The sequence below is a fragment of the Rhyacophila brunnea genome, unplaced genomic scaffold, assembly GCF_057557595.1.
Source record: "Rhyacophila brunnea isolate RB1 unplaced genomic scaffold, BYU_Rbru_1.0 scaffold_10, whole genome shotgun sequence".
NCBI classification, from domain to species: Eukaryota; Metazoa; Arthropoda; class Insecta; order Trichoptera; family Rhyacophilidae; genus Rhyacophila; species Rhyacophila brunnea.
This window is the reverse complement of record NW_028232752.1, coordinates 20290041-20310699: the sequence shown is the minus strand read 5'-3', so window position 1 is coordinate 20310699 and position 20659 is coordinate 20290041. Positions and strand designations below refer to the sequence as shown.

The 20659-nt window shown below is 30.3% G+C and overlaps 1 protein-coding gene across 1 annotated transcript in view; it reads left to right on the top strand.

Moving 5' to 3' along the window:
• The first annotated feature begins 8817 nt into the window (after positions 1-8817).
• The window catches only part of LOC147078985 (A disintegrin and metalloproteinase with thrombospondin motifs 1-like), a 76007-nt gene continuing 64165 nt past the window's right edge, over positions 8818-20659 (top strand). Inside the window, exons 1-4 of the mRNA XM_085952203.1 lie at positions 8818-10244; positions 15049-15182; positions 16203-16374; positions 18233-18398. Of these exons, the coding sequence (XP_085808329.1) occupies positions 9200-10244; positions 15049-15182; positions 16203-16374; positions 18233-18398 (1517 nt within the window). The 5' untranslated portion in view covers positions 8818-9199. The remainder of the gene's footprint in view (positions 10245-15048; positions 15183-16202; positions 16375-18232; positions 18399-20659) is intronic.

The window sequence follows — 20659 nt, the reverse complement described above, 5'->3', positions numbered from 1 at the left end:
CATCTAAATAAGATTGTAAATTACTTTAAAGTATAGTATATATTATATAATTAATAGGTTGTATATAATTCTTCACGAGTAGAAATTTTATTTTTATTACTTACTAAATAATATCATAAAATACATAATTATTTGCGAAGATTTTTAAAGCAATTTTTAAATATAAATTTTGCTTGTATTGGCTCTTTAAATATGCAAAAAAAAACACTTTATCGAAATAATAAATTACCAAGTAGGAACTTATCTCTTTTATGCACTACAATAAAATTTGATCTTCGACATTAGTAGTAATAAATATTTTCGAACCAAAATTTCTTATCGAATATAAAAGACATTAATATACGAATCTTTTTTACATTTTTTTCACTTCGTCTTATAAATAGCACTATTGGCACGATAGATAATATTTTGTTACCAAAGACAAGGAAACCTGGATTATTAACAAAAAATATTTTTCAGGAACAATCATAAACACGTCATAAATACACAATAATTTATTGTAACTCACAAGTTTTCCTTGCATCTTAAGAAGTACCATTAAAACTACGATGCAAAATAATATTATCGCTGCATTTAAAAGTAACTGCTTTATATTTGATAAGATATTTTTGTCTGACTATATTATCAGTTTAGAGATGGATTGCTGTGTTATTATGATATTGTATTAAAATTTCTATAATATTTTCGATTCTTATTCACCTTTGAAAGCAAACTTGTATAATCTAGAAGTATTAAGAAAAAAAACTTTAATTGAAGCTATACGAAGAAAGCTTTCATATTAATCAATTATTATTATAACAATAAATTTTTAATAAATTTAATCAAATTGTGATGAAAAAAATTTTGCGAGTACTTACATTATAAAGATATTAAATTGAATGATTTTAATTAGATATTCTTATTTCTGATTGCCAAAATATTTTTCACAAAAAAAATTAACATAACAATGCCAAACATTCAAATTAGTTTTAAATAAAAATAAATATTTTATTAAAACATATTTATTGGTTACACAATAAATAATTTCACGACGTAGTAATTGAATACTTACATCATTCCAAATACAACATAACTAAATGTTTAGTTGAATTCATATTAAATGTATTATTTAAGAAAAAATACACTGCCAAAACTAGTTAACAATAATTGATTAGACTTATAATTTTGTTGTAGTTATAATTCTTTTTAGAAAGAATTCATTCAATATTACGTCACAAATCTTTGATGATGTTCTATTTAAAATGACTTTTTTAATAAAATGATGTACCTACCGTAGAAATAAATGGTCTGGTGTCAGATTTTTCAAAAATCAGCAAAATGTAAAATAATGCAACAGCTGTGTGATAATAATCTCCATTTATTGTTGTTATGTTATTTTAGATTTTAGATATCAGGACTACAGAATTTCCAGGACATATAAAGTAACTTTACATAGGTATTTTGTATTTTAGGGTATTCATTTTTTTTACCAATATTCAGAGAAAAAAACAATTAAGAATGACGTAAGAAAAAAACGGACACCCGACCTTCTACTCCTACTTCTGACATAGGTATAGCATTATCATTATTATAATATGTTATTTCACCTGTTTATACATGTGACCGATGCTATTTTTGTTTAAGTTTTTAATAGTTAAGGTAATTTTAAATTTCAAAAAAAATATAAAGCTTTCAAATATGGTATCTCATGATAAAAAATGACTCCGTTTTTTCCGTTTGAAGTAAAATCATAATAACTGTAAAATACCCATAAAAAGTGTTTTTTGATAATTGCCAATTTGTTGTATTTCACATAAATGAATTTGTTCAGCTTTCAAGGGCCCAATTATGAATTAAGGTCTCGTAAAGTGATACATACATAAATAACTAATGTAAATTTTTGGAGATTAGATAGACTTTAAAATTGTAATGTTTTAATTATAAATAATTAATGTATTACGCTATGCGATAAACTAAATTAGTATTAAGGTAAATGCGCATTGCTCTTTACCCAATAAATCTGAAAAATATAAAAAAAAACATTTTTATTTACTCCCCTTCTTCTTACGCACATCATAATAATTTATAACAAATAATTTCATTTAGTTTCCGAGAATCTGAGTCATTCAATGCTATAATGCGCCGGCTAGACGGCAGCGACTTGCCTGCGCAGTATAGATTTTTACAGCGCTTTTTGGTTAGCGCGAGCTTCAGTTTTCCCGTCCACACACACGGGCTTCCCGATACAAATCGATTTGCGCAGGTAAGCTTGTCAATTTCAATTTATTTATTTTTAACATATTGTGGACATTTCAAATTATAAGTTTAAGACGTTCACAACATGACATTTAGAAACAAAGAAATATAAAACAGTATTACATAAAAAAGAGATAGATCAGTATAGAGATAGATAGTATATTATTAAACAGTTGAAATATGTACATACAAAAAATATAAATTAGATAGGTACAAGAAAGTACACCGGATGAGTTAAACAGACCCTATTTTAAGAATTTATAAAACAACGTCCTCCTATATACTCATCCTCACGTAGGTGGAATATATCAACACCCGAAGCAATTTCGTTGAACATAGTTACCGCCCTCCCAATTGGCATTACCAGTGGCAGGTTGGTTCCGCACCTTGTGAGAATAAACAACTCATGTCCTCTATTTCTAAGATAGTTATCAGGGACATACAGGTCAACACTGCCCAGAATGGCAGAGTTCTCATTTATACCTCGTATAAGTCGAAAAAAATACGTAGCTAAATAAAGATTTCTTCTAAATTGCAGACTGCAGTATGTAAGCATGCCTAAGAGAAAGTCAGTTGGATAAAGCCACGGATAGTATCCATACAACCTCAAGTAAAGGAGTCTCAAGAATTTCTTCTGAACCCTTTCCACCAGAAGGCCATACTTCAACTGATGCGGTGCCCAAACAATAGACCAACTCTCAAGTTTGCTTTGAACTAAAGAATTAAATAAAAGTTTTAATACCGTAACATCCTAAATGACCTGGGAAGTACGCATGACGAAGCCCAACATTTTAAGCGCCTTGTTACAAATGGTAACTAACTATATGGCTAATAAATGTCAGTTTACTCTCAAACGTAATGCCAAGATCTATTACAGATGATATTCGTGACAGAACTCTGCCATGCATCGAGTATTGGAAAAACAACACTTTTGAGGTTTTGGTAAACGGTATTTCTTATTTCGTTGTATATTATATTTACTTATTTATTATATATATAATAATATACTTATAAAACATCAGCGTCTAGCCGGTGCTTAGGGCAGGGAACACATAACTAATAGGAACTGAAATACATAACGGGTGAGCAGTAAGAGGAAACCAATCTCGTGCGTGGAAGAATATGGGATAATCTTATACTTTCTTTTCTTTCTTTCGACCATGTCCGATCCTAATAGGATCATATCGGCCTCCACAGAGTACCTAGAGGTTTGTATTAATAGTTTTTTTTTTACGAGAAATGGATGTCAGCCACTTGCTCAACCTATTAGGTCCATGCCATGACAGACACAAATTGAAAAACAATATGTGTACTTGCCAGACCCAGGATTCGAATCTGGTACCCACGACGTTATAGTCAAACGCTTAAGCCGCGCGGCCACCGTGGGTGTTAAATCTTATACATGTGTCTATAAGACGCCATTCTAAGCTTGTCCTTCATTCTGACAACTGCTCTCGGTTTATGCACTGACGCTCATTCAATATGTGTGTATTTGAAGGTTGAAACATACACTATTGCACGTCTATAATGCTTTTATTATTATTATTTTTTATTATTATTATTATTGCGAAGATGAACGCACTGTCTGAAATTTCCACTCATTTATCACTGTTTATAAATAACTTTGAAGACTATTTTGGGGAAGAGATCAAAAAGTTTGATTCGTTGCGTTGGATTTGTAACCCATTTCAAGACGACTTACCAACTAGTATGTCAACAAAAGCAAGTGAAGAACTCATAGATTTATCAGAAGATACGTCACTGAAAAATAGTTTTAATCGTAAACAATTAACGAAAATCTGGCTCTCAGTTGCTGATAATTATCCTTGCCTGTTCGACGAAGCTATGAAAGTCCTCCTCCTCTTTACTACCACATATCTATGTGAGGTCGGATTTTCGGCTATGGTTAACATTAAAACTAAATACCGAAATAAATTGGATATATCAAACTCACTGCGATTAAAAGTAACTAAAGTTGAAGTTGATGCTAAAACTGTAATGAAGAAAAATAAGAAACAAATACATCCTTCCCATTGAAATAACTTTGTAAAAAAACCTTGCAGGTGTAGGTATTTAAGTAATATTTTTTTCTTATTTAAGTTGTGTTTCTTATTTCAACAGTTTTTCATTCATATTGGTAACATTTATATTTTTTTTTATTTTAATTAGAATAAATAAGGCAGCATTAAATAGTTCCACGACTCGCCACTAGGGAAGACAGCTAAGAGGTGGGTCCCAAGATTGGAAATTTTTGTTAGATGGGTCGGAGCCCAGTCAACTTTGGGAACCACTGGTGTAGTGTATATCTTATCTGAATTCTATGTAGTAATCTGTTCTGTGCTCTAAGGCCTAAGGCATTATCAATTTTATACGTCGTTTATTTGTGTAATCTTGATAATGGTGTTACAACCAAAATAGCTATCGATTAAAAAAATATCTGTAGGATTTAATATAATATAATATATTATATCATTTGTAAAATGGTATTCTATCAAGTAAATGCTGACTCAATTAATATTTAAATTTTACTTTATTTATTGATGAATATCGTCAATTTTATTGTTTATAGGTTACTATAAATAGAATAAATATATAACATTAGGTAGAAATCTGTGATTGAGATAATCACGAAGAGACGCTTCACGTGGTTGGAACATGTGTTCCGGATGCCGCCAGAGAGTGCAATACTTCGTACCCTTGTGACACAGCATCAATTAGTGGCCGGATCTTTATCACCCAGCAGCGGTGCTACAAAAGCGATCTACGCCCTGCAGGTCTGGCATGAAAGAGAAAGTTGGCGATAGACCGAGTGAATTGGCGCGAACTTGCGCTTGCCCTATGCCCCAATGTGGCAGGGTGAAAGAAATATATATATGTATCATTTTCCCGCTTGTATATTATCGTAATCATTTCTTTTATCCCCTCAGTATTAGGGATTTCAAAACCGGTAATCCAGTATTTATCAATACCAAAATACCGGTTTTAAAAATCCAAAATACCGAAATTTTCGGTATTAAGAGAGTACACTCGTTTGCGTTTTTGAAAATGAATTATAAGTTATGTGTTGCTAAAATGCAAATAGGTATATTGAGTGAAATCAACAGAGGTGAAAAAATAATAAAACAAATTTCATCAAATGTATTTATATAAGTATAAGTAATTGTCGCGATGAATTATCATAATATTATTTCGAAACAGAAACCATCCGTGAAAAAATGTTCAATACATATTTTTAAATGTCAATATAATAAATATGAGTATGTAGATTTATGCTATATTTATTTTCAGATTTATGCTATATTCGGAATATGCCATTATTATTCCATACATTTTTTATCATAGAAATCGACATTTTTTGATCATAATATTATCATTATCAGCCGAGATCAGATTATACATGTCGACTGTGTTTAGGAAAAAGGATGTAACCCTCGATTTTTCGAAAAGTGCTTTTATTAGAAATAACAATGTATACAACTAAATAAATACACATTCTGTAAAAAGGAGGTAAGCCGAAAATGCCGATTTATTATCTAAATTCGGGTTTTAATTATTGAGCTTTAATTAAGTTTTAATTTAAGGAAAAAAGCTGTAGGTAATAACTTCTTTAATTTTTATTAGATCGAAAAGATATTACACCAAATCATCAATCATCATGCACCTAATATCTGTGCCTATTTTTTTTATTAATGTTGAACCAAAATCATTCATAAAACGTTTTTTGCCTCTCCTGTAAAATTTGTTCTGTGTGGGTTACGCCCTTTTTCCTAAACAAGTTTGATGTAATATATTAAAAAAAAACTGTTTGTATTCAGCATATTATGGTAACCTTCAAAACATAGTAGTAAATAATACAATTTTGAAATTACATTCCCAAATTGATTAAAAGAGTAAAACACTGTAGTACCTATAAAAAAATTAAAAATAGAATAATATACTAAGAACATAATATATAATTATATTTATATATGAAGAGAAGACAGGCAATCATATAAGAAAAAAATACAGCCAACAAGTAATGAGTGGTAAATTTTTGAGCAATTTAATTTAAAAGAGGCAACAGAACAAAATAGTTCTACTCGCTCATTACCATGATTCATAATTCTGCATAGTCTAAAATTGAAACAAAGATAGGTATCCAAATGTTATCTTAATCTGTGGTAAATTCAAAATTAGAAGGAACAAACCCACAATTACTTATCAATACATAAATAAAGATTTAATATGAATTATTGTGATACTTCACAATCATGTATATATTTACTTATATTGTATTTTTATAATAAATGAAATCGTATCCTTTGACCTTATTGAAGAAACAAATTATCAAGTGTGTACATTAAATGAGTTGGTATTTTAATTGCTTGCAAAGCAAAGAACAGAGAGTCTCTTTATTCTATTTACTGTTCTGTTCTGTTTATCTTATTTTACTTCACTGACATGACGTCTAAAGCTTCTGTTTAAGGTCAACAAGCTACACATGCCAGTAAATTGACCGAGTCACAAGACATTACTAATTGTGCTAGAGTTTATATTTCAGAACTTTTCAGAAGACATCGGTAAAAAAAATATTAAAGATATGAAAACTATTTATTATTTTTACAATATATTACTGCCACGAAACTATGTTATAGAATAATTGCAATTTAAAAGTCTGACATGCCCTCCAAAATCAGGCAAAATGCTAATTTATTTTTGCTTTATGTGCATGTTCTATATATCGGATAACAATGATTTTTTTTTACATAATTATTTATATATACTCGTATACACATACTTAATTCGTTGTTAACTTTATATACCTAAATTATCGACTTATCAACTTTTGGTAGCAATTGCATGAATTTTATAAAAGATTAGTATTAATTGATTTAAGTGACAGAAAAGTCAATTTTTGCAATTTTTTTTTCGGCCATGTCCGATCCTAATAGGATCATTTATGGGTCTCTACATAGTAGAGGTTTATATTAACAGATTTTGTTTTTTACGAGAAATGGATGTCAGCCACTTGCTCAACCTATTAGGTCAATACCCTGACTCACACACTTGCCGTGTTGTGTACTTGCCAGAGTTCGAACCTGGGACCCACGGCGTGATAGTCCAACGCTTAAGCCGCGCGAAGATTAAGACTATGATGATCCGAAATGTTTACCTTTTAATCAGCATCTTGACTATTATCACGATAACTCAACGCACGAAAATAACGCATATGCAGCAATTCATAACGAGTAGGTATAGGTCGGTGCACGCGTGCCTAGATCCAACCATTGTCTATCTCTTTTTTATAAATAAAATTGAATCAGTATATTTCTTTATTCTGTATATGTCTACTTTTGCTTTCCATATTTTACGCACTTAATTAAAATTCAATCATTTACCCAACCATAATTTATTGTTGCGATGACATTGGCAATAAAACTATTTATAGAAAATCAAGAACCAAATAAAAATAATATATAAAAATAATAATATAATAATATATAATACAACAGATTTAAATATAACTTGTATTTGTTTTATTTAAATGTCTATACAATATTTCCATTGTCCATTCTGAGTGTTTGGGCCAATTATAGTGGCTCTAATCCCTTATAAATTCCTAACCTACCTCCTACAATGATCCTTTGTACACCAGGTACGTCAATCACTGTTCAACCTTATTGGCATAAAACCTGTTTACCTGAAGCCCGTCGAGACATCATTACCGGCATTAGTTTTGAGCGTCGATCGCCGCGACACAAGGTGGCTCATCCAGAACTTATCTTTAGAGCTTTGTTACGCTAAATCTGCTATGATTTGAGCAAACATCGGTCTAACATCTATCATAAACTCATCATCTTCATCCCAGGACCAAAGAGTAATCGTGAGAGTGATAATCGAAAAGTCAGCATACTGGAATGTGAGTGCGTGAACCCAGGACCTGATTCTGTAATGCAACCGATCGACATCACGGTTAGTGCCTGGATTGAATCTTGTATAAACCGCCTTCCCCAGTATCCAGAATTCAACCTTAAATACAGTCCACATAAAAAGCGTCACCACGGGGCAAATTATTTATTGAAAAAAATCTTTGCATGCTTGTAAAGAAACTACAATATACATTAAAATCTCAAAATATTTCGAACTTTTTTTATCATTCTACGAAAATAAGGAAGAGTTCTTAGATTTTAAAAAAATGTCCGTAGCCTCGAAGTTCAGTTGTATGTATTCTGGTTGACCATTTATTTTATGACCACACAAATCCACCAATAATTCAAAAAGAACGTCTTATAAATTTATTGAATGAGCAGGAATTACGAATAGCCTTTTCAATGAGTCATAAATCAGTCATAAAAAAATTAAATACGATAAATGTTTCAAAAAGTGATTGACATTTTTATTTATTTGAAAAGTGTGTCATGTCATTAAAAAGTTTGGGAAACACTTCTTTCGATAACTTTATAAATCTATATATAATTTATGAGTAACAAAAGTGGTTATAGTCTGACTCGGCAGAGTAAATTGAAGAAATATATCTCACCAATTTGTTAATACTAACATATATTTATGATTGTAAAACATTCCCATACCGAAAACATGAGAATAAGTAAGTCTCTCACATGCAGCCACCGCATCTATCTGTCTACTGAAATATCTGCTCATTTGCTTATTTGAACACACAGAAAGAAACACCAGAGATGAATAAATAATAAATTTAATTCCTTTTGAAAGTATTTACCAAAAAAATTGTATTAATTCGGAAGATTGTATCATCGGCTGTTAGAAAAAATACAACAAAGACGTGTCTCGATTGTACGTTTCTCGAAAGTTTCAAGAAAATGCTTTTGTGTTCTTTGTTATAAGCTTAAATGTGTCTGAAGTTTATGGCTTTTGAATTTCAAGAATTTTGCATAACCTTGTTTTTTTTACTTAATAATTGAATATTGATTTACAAATAAATGCATGTTAAATAAAAGACTTAAAAATGAGTGTATTAAAAGTTTTACTTTTGTGTTGTGTTATAAGTTTTAAAACTTGTGTGTCAGTTTTATCGTTTGATAATAGTGAATTTTATATGATTGATAATAATCCTGATGATTATTTAGATAATTTACTGGTCGAACCGAAATCTTACGATTCTGTTAAGATTCAAGACGTACTGAAACGTCACAAAAGATATGCAATTTTCAATAGCGAAGCTGAAGTTGAGAAAGATTTGAAAAGTAAAATATCTTCACCCAGCATTACGACGCTGGAAATTGAAGACTGGATATTGCTTCTAGAAGAAAATCAGTATTTTTCATTCGGAAAACGTTTTGAAGAAGAATGGATTTCTTACGAAAATAAAGAAAATACAAAAAGTGATGAAGCTACAAGTTGTAAATTTTATACCGGAATTGTTTTATATGAACTCGAATCTAAAGCAATTATGACAATATGCGATAAAAATTATTACTATGGATTTTTTACGGCAGGTACAAAGTCATATTTTGTGGAACCAACTAGACATCCTTTGAACGGACATATTGTTTATAAAGCAAAAGTTCCACAATCACACGAGAGCTTTTATGAAGGGAAATTTAATTCAAATGATAATAATTCTACTAGAGAAAATTTCACTGATTCAAATAGTAGGGTAAATTTGACTAAAGTAAATAAGTCAGGTGAAAATAGTTCTACGTTTAATGATACTACGAGAAATGAAAATGAAAAAAAAATGAGGCGTACTTTTTATATAGAAGAAGATGTAAGTGAGCTTACTGGAAAAGTTGGTAAACAAAAGAGATGTATAAATTGTGATAATGGCGGATTCAACTTGACCGGGGATACAATTTTTGAGGGGATCGATTTTAATTTCGGTGAAGAAGAAATAATAGAAGCTTACAGGAAAAAGTTGACTGAAGATGCTTTGAAAAGTAGAGAATCAGAAAAGCCTGAAAAGCCAATAGTTCGTCATTTTAAAAAGCATGATGTTGATGATGAAGTTGGATATTTTATCGATACTGCTTGGGAGACAAGACCGTATCCACGTAAGTTAAATGCATTACTTTATTTTACATCGTATATTATATTTTTTGAAATCAATAGTAAATAATAATTATTTAATAAATAAATATTAATTGGTGCTCTACCACATTTGTCACGATCACAACTCACGTATATAAAATGTTGTTCATTTTTTCATTGTAACAATATGTAATTTGAATATATTGGACTGATTTGTCTTATATAAAATACTGAAAACATTAAAAAAACGCATAACCGATATTAATATTTAAAATGGTCACCGATGCACTTGTATTTACAGAATCCTCAGCACTTCAATTAATTATACTAAAATGAATCATTTCTTGAAAAATATTAAAGAAACATTAGTCGTAGTATGCAATGAAAAACTAATCTAATGGTCTCCCCAAAGTAATTTTGGCAAGACAACCATTTCTAAATGTAAATTTATGCTAAACACATTATTAATTTAAAATTAACAACGCATTTATGAAGGTATAAATTCTAAATTACAAAAAAAGGAAACCTGAAATTATAGTCGTAAGTATTGCATTTTTTTAGAATTATTAAAAACCATGTCCTTGTTTTTTCGTGTAAGGTGGTTGTTAGTAATTTTTTGAATAATTACAAACACCCAGGCTTCGAAAAAAACACATAAATATTGTGTCGTTATTGGGATCGATCCCAGAACTCTCGGATGAAAAGCCAGCGCCTTACTCACTCCACCACGAAAGCCGCCTGTGGTATTACATTGATAACATATAATCACAATCTCATTCTTTAAATATTCGATAAAATTATTTATTAATTGTTATATTAATACTAATATTGACAAAAAAAAAATCAGGCCAGTCTCAACCAAACAATCTGCCCCCTACAGTAGACATAATATTATTAAACACATTTGATATAATTATTATTTGTTATGTCTTCAATCTTCATTTCAAGCACATACCAAGTTACTTGTTTCTTCACTTAGTTTGAAAAGAATAAATCTTTATTTCACCATAAGGAAAATGACATAACACAAATGGCTGGCTTAAAAATATTTGTTTTCAAGAAGTCGGTGTCATAATATTATATTTAAAAGCAGTGAATTGAAAGTTTATCTCAAAGTTAACTTACATTTTCATCAAAAGATTTTTTGCAAAAGTACCTAACACCGTATCTCTTTTTTTTGTGAGTTATTTGAGTAAAAAGCTAAAATAATACAAACAATATAGTTCTGATGGTTTTAATGAAATAGGAGTTGTTTAAATATTCAATTTTGTGTACCTACGTAAAACAAGTTTATTTTCAAGTTTTTTTTTAACCAAAAGTTAGTGTCCAGGTTTTTTTATTATTATATAAATTACTCAGTTATTTTATATTATGCATACGACATACAAATAGGATATTACATTGTTTAATATATATGTTAAATATATTAAAAACAATCTTAGAGAAAAAACAACTTGATATAACAAAAACAACTAGAATAACATGTTAAACATATTATTTTATGCAAATTAGTTTTACATTTATGTTATGTTATAACTGTCTGTTTTACAATCCAATATGGACTTTGGCTACCACCTCTTGTGGATGTTTGTAAATTGATTTTTTTCAAGAAACGGTTATTAGCCATTCGATCAACTTAAACGATATATACTCATTATTATACAATACACATATTAAACATACATAACTTGAAAACAGATCAGATATAATATACCCACTAGAAAACATCACATTTAAAAAAAATACAATACCCGACGGGATTTGAAACTGTATGTTTATCTACTGGTATCGCGCCAATATGTTTTAACCAATTAAGCTACGTAACGGGCCTCCTACTTAATTACTTTAATTTTATCTAGTAGGTCTTACATGAAAATATCAAATCACTTTTGTTTGCACAAACTTTTTCAGTCTATGGCTACCTCTTGTGTTAATAATAATTGTTGCTCGTTTATTTTAAAATAATATTTTTTTTAAATTAAAGTTTTATGATCGTTGTGACTAGGGCGAACTAACAAGTTTTTTATTCTTTGGTAACAATATTGTCAGCGACAAACGAAGATTGTCTCTACTCACGATATTAAAACGGTTATACGCTTTTTTGAGAGCAAATATCTGGATTCATCATGAGATGTGGGAAATGCCATAATTTATAAATGACCTCTCTACCAGAGCTGTAGTATACTCGCAATTTCATCACTCGTCTAGAAATTATCTTTGTTTTGTTTGAACTCTCGTATCACATTCTCTCTAAGTGGGTCTATTTTAAGCATAAGGCAGCTATCGACGGTAGTCCATCATATTTATTTATTGAGGCGGTTAATTTTTATAATAAGTTAACCGCCAAAAAGTGATATGTTTTAACAGTCACTCTCTTGGCTGTGTTAATTTTTACAGCGAGATAGACAGTTTTGTCAGTTTAGACACTTATTGTAACAATTGAGCGTAGTTATACACAAAGCAGCCAGGCCACAATTTTGAAAAAAAATGAGTTATTGTGATTTCCATAATCTCACACGTTTGTTTTACATTCTGTATAAATCATTCAAGCTGCTGTCATACAAAAATCTCATATAAATGCGTTTTAAAGATTTTTCAAATCGCAGAATATGACATTTTCGGTCTGCATAAAGCAACCAAGCTGCTGTCATACAAAAAGTCATATAAATGCGTTTTAAAAATATACCATAATAAAATATTCGATCTGCAAAAAGCAGCCACATGATAATATTATGTACTAATATTTGTAATGTGTGTTTTTCTACATTCAATTAATATAAACATTATTTTCTCGATTACATTATATGTTTTTCATTTTATTATATGTAATATAATATATAGATTTTTCATGTAAATTTAGTGCCAGGCAGCTAAATATTAATGTATAATTTACAAGTTTTTCGAATTATTTTCAGAACTTTGTAATTCCCATTATAATTGAATAACTTAGAAAGTTTTTTATAAGAAAATAGATGTAAAAATAACGATTTTTCTTACAAAAATAAGAGTTGGCTGCATTCAAGAATGAACATTCTAAAAACCCGTTTTGCTCAAAACAGCCTGGACTGCTAAAACACCAAAATTTCATAGATTTTATGCTTTTATCTCTTTATAAGCTACACAAAATCATATATATATATATAATATCTTTCATTCAAAAGGTATAAACAGTACACAGAGGCTTTGTGGATTTAAAGAAACATTCTTTACAAAAAAGTGCTTCTATCTCTGTTTGAGGTTTGTGTGGACTAGCTGCTTTGCATATAACTACACTCAATTATAATACCTCAATACATAAATATGATAACTACTGATAGCTGCCGATAGCCACCTTGTGCATAGAATAGACCTACTGCTATATAAGATTGTCTTGTAATTTAATTGTAATTCAATTGCATTCATTCCAATTGGTTGTACCCAATCTGAGATATTCATAAATCTAAGTATCATATCACTGAAAAATTATCTTGCATATTCAGAGGTAGCTGATCAAAATGTCAAAAGTTACCAATTTTGGGAATTGCATTAAATCACGACGTCGAATATTAATGTCCAAAAATATTCAACTTTCAGAAATAACTTACTAATAATAGCTTTTCACATTTATTATTAGATTACAATGATTCTTCTGTAATTGTTTGTTAGATAAATTACGTATTTCGAATACATCCTTTCTCCAAATTGTTTGTCACTCATAGATGATACAATACTATCCCAAAGTGCAACAAAGCTATGAAGCCAATTATTACCCTTTGACTGCAACTAACCAAACAAGGCGTATATTATTGTAGCCACACTGTGTGTGTGTGTGAATGTTCTATACCAGTGGTCGGCAAACCGCGGCTCGTGAGCCACATGCGGCTCTTTGGCCCCTTGAGTGCGGCTCTGCCACAGATGCTCTCTCCCATATTTGACATGGCTACAAAGAAGAAGCAAAGAAAATGGAAGAGGATAACCGTAAATGTAATGTTGAATGGACCGAGACTTCGCGTTTTTTCAAAACTTAAATGGTTTACCGACCTGTATTTATGTGTCGGGAAAAATTGGCGCATTCAAATTTAGAGAGATACTACAACTAAAAACTCGTAATTTTGCACTAAATATTTTGTCGATGATGCAAGGAAGAAAGCAGCTGAGGAGAAGAGTCAAGAAAAATCAAGTTTCGTATTTAATTAGGTACTGAATAAAATCTTTCAACAATATAAATATTGCACGTTTTGTGGTTACTAAAAAGATTTACAAGAGTCAATTGAGAAATCGATTTATCGATGAGAACCTGGAATCGTGCTTAAAATTAAATCAACAACATACGAACCTGACTTACCCAAGCTTTACAAAGAGATGCAAGGCCATTATTCACATTGAGTTTGTCAGTAATTGTCATGATTCAATTTTATGGATACCTAACTTACAATTTAATTTTTATTAATAAATAAGATCATTATTACGTATGATATTCAGTTTTATTCAGTGTACCTACCTATAATTTAATTAGGACTTAAAACTATAACTAAAGTTTATTAAGTAAATTATCAGTGTAGCTACTTACTACCTACGTATATAATAATTTAAGTTTAAGAAATTTGGCTCTCAAAAGAAATCCCAATCGTTGTACTGTTGATATTTGGCTCTATTGACTAATGAGTTTACCGACCACTGTTCTATACGACTGAGTCATTCCTCAATAACATGGCAATCACAGGTGGCTTTGATTTGTAGTTATGTCTGCGCGTACACTAATGTGATTAGTTTATTTTGGTTTTTTGTGTGGTTGATTTAGTTTACAATATGTATTTATTGATTCTTTTATAATAAATCCCTTTATAGAGTCAAAATCATATCACTCCAGTCAACCAACCAAGGAAAGATGGCTTGAAATTGCACTTGCCGTGGATTATACTGTCATCGAATTTCATGGAAAAGACAGAATACGGCAGTACATAATGGCTTTGATGAACATTGTACGTATCATACTTTATATAATAATAATAATAAGCGAGACTTACAAAGCTTGCGTTTAGTTTATAATGTATCAAGGGTAAAATTTATTAAGTGCAACCGTTTAACATTGCACTTAATAAGTTTTACCTTTGATACGACTATATTATGTTTAAGTACCTATATGACAAACCCTTTGTCATACAAACTACGATGTTAATGCTAGTACATTATACTATGACTGCTGTGATATTGTATAATATTATACATGTGAACACAGTATAAAAATGTATTTACACAAAAGCCAACGTGCTGTATAAAAGTCGATAATTAATAATTTGAGATATCTTTGGGAGGTAAGTCTTTATATAAAATATGGTTATATCATCATGATATCGTTTATTTTTTCAACATATTATAATTCATACTAAATATAACACAGACATTATTATTGTAAACTTCGTGGTTTCAAAAATGAGCTTAAAGTTTTTTTTTATATATTCGGTAAACTGTCAATTGTAGTTTGCAGTCCATTCGTAATGTTTCGTTCTGTATTCTACAGTCTACAAATTATTAAGGATTTGCTCACAAAATATATCCAAAATTATTCATTTTCGATCTTCATACGATACGTGAACCCTTGATCGTTGATCAAATATACTGATTTTATAAAAAAAAAAAGCATTCAAAGCTGTCATTATCAATTTCGTATATTTTATTCATCAATAATGACGTTATCATATTAATATTTAATTAATATAAGTGTGACTATCCCAGTCTATACTATTATTTTCAGTTTCATGTTAATAATTTATCTATTTACAATAGGTAAACTTACGAATTGTGTTCGAATTTTAAATCTGCATTCTCTTTCGCTCTCTTATAAACATGCGCTTTTAGTAAAACTTTTCAATTTTAATCCATTTAGTGCTTTTAGTTAGTATCCATTGTGAAACCTTTTCTCGGTTATTTTGAAAGCACTCAGTATAAATGACTTTGATTCTTTATTGCATTATTTACCGCTCTATGTCAAATTATTGCAGGTAAGTGCAATATACAAAGACCCATCATTAGATGCAAATTTACACCTTGTCATGGCGCGTCTGATATTTTACGACGATAAAAAAGATTCTCAGGTGAAAAAGGGAAACGCTAAAAGGTCCCTGGAAGCCGTCAACCGATGGAATTATAAACTTTTAGGAAAAATTGGATATGGTTAGTATTACTTAAAAATTTATATATTCATTATAGTTTTACTGATAATAATAATATAATTAATTTCAGTTGAGATTTTTATATAATATAATTTATAATAATTTCTTAATAGATTCTGCCATGTGCGTATATATGTACTGACTTATTATACAATCAAAATCATTGTATATTTTTTTTGATTTTACCGAGGCTTTGACTGCTACTCGCTGTTATATCGCCTCTTCTCTTCTAGAAAGGGATCCGTCGATCAGGTCCTCACTCCTATTCTGTTAAATAACTTTACAATTTTGCCTAGCTCTTCCGTCTAACCCACCGCCAGGACACCCTTCAATCCGTCGACATTCTCATAGATATCCGCAATTCGCAGCTGTACTCTGTGAAGTTCATATTTAGGGCATTGTAGTGCTATATGTACAATGTCCTCTAAAACCTGACATTCATCGCAGAGCTGCGATTCGCTTCTTCCCATGAGGACATCAAATCTTTTGCCCATTGTGTGCCCTGTTTTTAGCCTCAGTATTAACTTAAGCTCATTCTTGATCAAAGGAGACTCTACAAACCAGGGCACCTCTCGTGGTGATGGAAGAATAGACTTACTCCATTTCCTCTTTTCTAACATTGTATAATTTAAGTTTCATTACTTCTAAAAATACATTGACAACATCCATTTTTTTTACACATCTATTCGGAAATCGTCCATGAAGAATCTATTTGTAAAGCTTCAGATTAATAGCATAATTAAATTAGTATAAAATATAAAATACAATAGTTAAAAAAATGTTGTTTGGACTAACGCCCTAAATATTAAAAAAAGTATTGTAATCGCATTATCACATACATATATCTAATTTAAAGTATCTGGGTATACGGGAAATACGCTAAAAAACCTAAAAGGAAACACTGGATATTTGAGAGTATCGTCTTATATTAAATGTAGAAAATAGTTTAATTCGAGATTGAAGAGATGAGATACAATATATTTTCAGATAACTATTTAAATGTATCTTAAACTTCAGTTTTATTATATTAACCTTATACCTATCGATTCATTAAAAAACATATATATTTTTTTTATTTTGGAAACGTTTCATTTTACTATTTTTTCGTATTGATATAAGTCTAGTGTTTTGTAAAGTTGTTTTCATTTTATTATTTTAGTTTTACACTCTGAACTCAATTTTTTTTTTGCGAAATCAATATTCGATCACTATTATTTGTAGAAACCTTTTACTTATGTAATATAATAATTATACTACCACGCAAATTTAAGTGTAATTAGGGCGACTGATATATTTATTGGACACAAGGTAAATATGTACGCGAAATTTAATAAACTTCAAATAGATATAGCTATGAACCATCAAATTTAAGCTGTTATATATAATATGAGAGCTTTTGAAATAAAAACGGCAGTTTCCATTATGCAAAAGGCTGGCGAATCATTAAAAATCTCATACATCTTTATTACAGGTATTATATCTGAAAAAAGTATTATATATTTTTATTAGTATATTAACAAAATTTCAAAGAAATATTTTTAAAGACTCGCCAACATATTGAAAAACTGGAGACTGCCGTTTTTATTTCCAAAGCCCTCATATATTATACTGTAAAAATAGAAAAAAAAAACTATCATTGGACACATTTTTTCAGTAAATGTATACTTCAATTTAATCTCTACACAGTCTATACGATATTATAGATATCTAAAGTCTCAAATTAAATCAGAATTTCCTAACCTAAAAACGTACTTAGATTCTTCAAGTATCCAATTCCTATATTGCCCACCCTAACTATGTCTATTTGCTAATATAATAATACTATATCCTTAAATTATGTTATTATATTATCTCAATAGATGACGCCTCTCATGACTTAGCCGTTTGGCTTACCAGGGAATACCTTGGAGGACCATCAGGATACGCTCCTGTTGGTGGCGCATGTGATAGATCCAGAAGTACTGCTCTCAATAAAGATGAAGGTCTCGCCAGCGCGTTTATAATTGCTCACGAAATGGCTCACATGTAAGTAAATAACCCCTTTATTTAAAATACAATTTAAAAAAATCGGTGTGTGTACTTATGTACGCGCGTTAGAAGTTATACTTCTTTGGCGTAACAAAACAAAAATTGTGATAAACTAGATTCTCTGACTAGCTCTTAATTATCTTGTTAAATTACACACTCAAGAAAAAGGACCGCTTATTGGAACGCCGTTGGTTTATTTATATAGATTTTAACTTGTATTACTAAATTATATAATGGTTTCTCGTTGTTTTTATTTTTAAAGTACCAACTGTCACCCTTACGCTTAATCGTTTGTTTGCGTAAGGAATTGCAAATGGCCGACAATAATAAATTCGCTGCCAAGGCAACGGAACAATTTTAAACTATAATATTATACTGTATAAACGTCACAATTGCAGTATCATACTGTGGCGTAAAGGTAGTGCGTTCATCTAATAACCGAACAATCGGTGGTTCAAATCCAATCGAGTGCATTTTTTTTCGTGTGAAAAAATAAATTATGTGTTACATATTGTCACACGCCTAAAATACACTCTGATATGATTTCCGAAACGCGCCAAAAGAAGTATAACTTCAAAAATCACACAATATCCACTTCTTAATAGGTACGTGGATATAAAGTATGATATAAGTGGGTGGCGGATTCAAATCCTGCGCTTGCAAATTCAGTCATATTTTTAATGTGTATTTAGATCCAGAGGATGGACCTCATAGGTTTAGCTAATGGCTTATATGCGACTGTAATACCTCTGTTAGTGTTATTAAAAGCTACAAGTAATACAGTTTATTGATAATTTACTTTAATTTTAAATATTTTTTTTTACCATGTCCGATCTTAAAAAGATCTTTTGGGCTTCTATGGAGTGGAGGTTGGATTAACAGATTTTTATTTACGAGAAATTGATATTAATCACTTGCTTAACCTACTAAGTCTATACTCTGGGTCCAACCACTATTTAGAAAACAATTTTTTTACACGTTGCTAGCTCAACCATCGTGGGCGTACCCTACATTATTATAAAAAACTTGAAAAATATTTTTTCATTGAAAGTCTGATTTTTATTACATCGTATTTTAAACCTTTTTTTATCTTAAAATGTACTCGTCGTTAGATAAGATTATCCATAGTTGTAATGTATTTTCAAAATTTTAAAACGTTTCCTTTTAATTTATATCGATTCGAGCTTTTGGATTACGACCGCATCAAAGCTCGATTCACTTAAATTAAGCTGCTGCGTACTGCCACTGTCAGTTCCATCACACAAATGCCAATTTAATCCGACTACAAATTGCCATAAGTACTTAATTGATTTTATATTAAGATAAACTTTTAAATTCTACCCTTAGCATAAAATATGTATTGATATCAAATGTAACTCGACTACGTAAGTAAAAATGGCGTAACAAAATTTTTGATAACGAATTTTTAAAATAAAATAATAACAAAGTTAGAAAACATAAATTTAATTAAAATAAAACACAATAATAATATATAATATAGTATATAAAAATTCCACAAAAAAAATATAAATATCATACGCGATTTCATATACTCTGGTGCACTTGTTATATGCACTCATGGTATTACATATAAACACTTAACGACATTAACGTATCGTATTACATTACACATAACATCACTAAGTTCGGTCCTAAGAAAATCATAATATGGGTATCCACAGAGTGGAGGTTGTATTAACAGATTATGGTTATTACGAGAGATGCAATTTGTCTAAACTCTGGGTTTAAAATCACATTCAGCAACAGCATGTAAATTTGCCAGACCCAGGATTCTGACTCGGTACCCACGACATTATAAGCCGACACGTAGTTTTTGGCAGTAACGATCATTATTATACTTATTTCATCGTGTCCATACGAGGAATGCGCCTAGACTTTTCCTAATCATGCCTTGGACACGGTGATAGCCATGTCATTGGCTTCAAATACTTATATAATTGATAGTGCAGCTGGATGGAACGAACGGACAGACTATTCCCTCGACGGAGGAATCATCGAAGTATTCACACTTCTTCATATTTTGGTCCTTGTAACTCCGGTTTATATTCGATTCGTTATCCTCCAAACTGCAAAGCTCTGCGTGCCCCAGGTGGCAACTTCTCATCGGGCACCATAGAGAAGCCTGCATGGTAACATCTCTAGTTACACCTCGTCATGTTTTTCACTGATTGATTTTATATTAGATACATATTAAATATTAATACTATCGATCGAAGGTACTTGATGAAATTTAAATT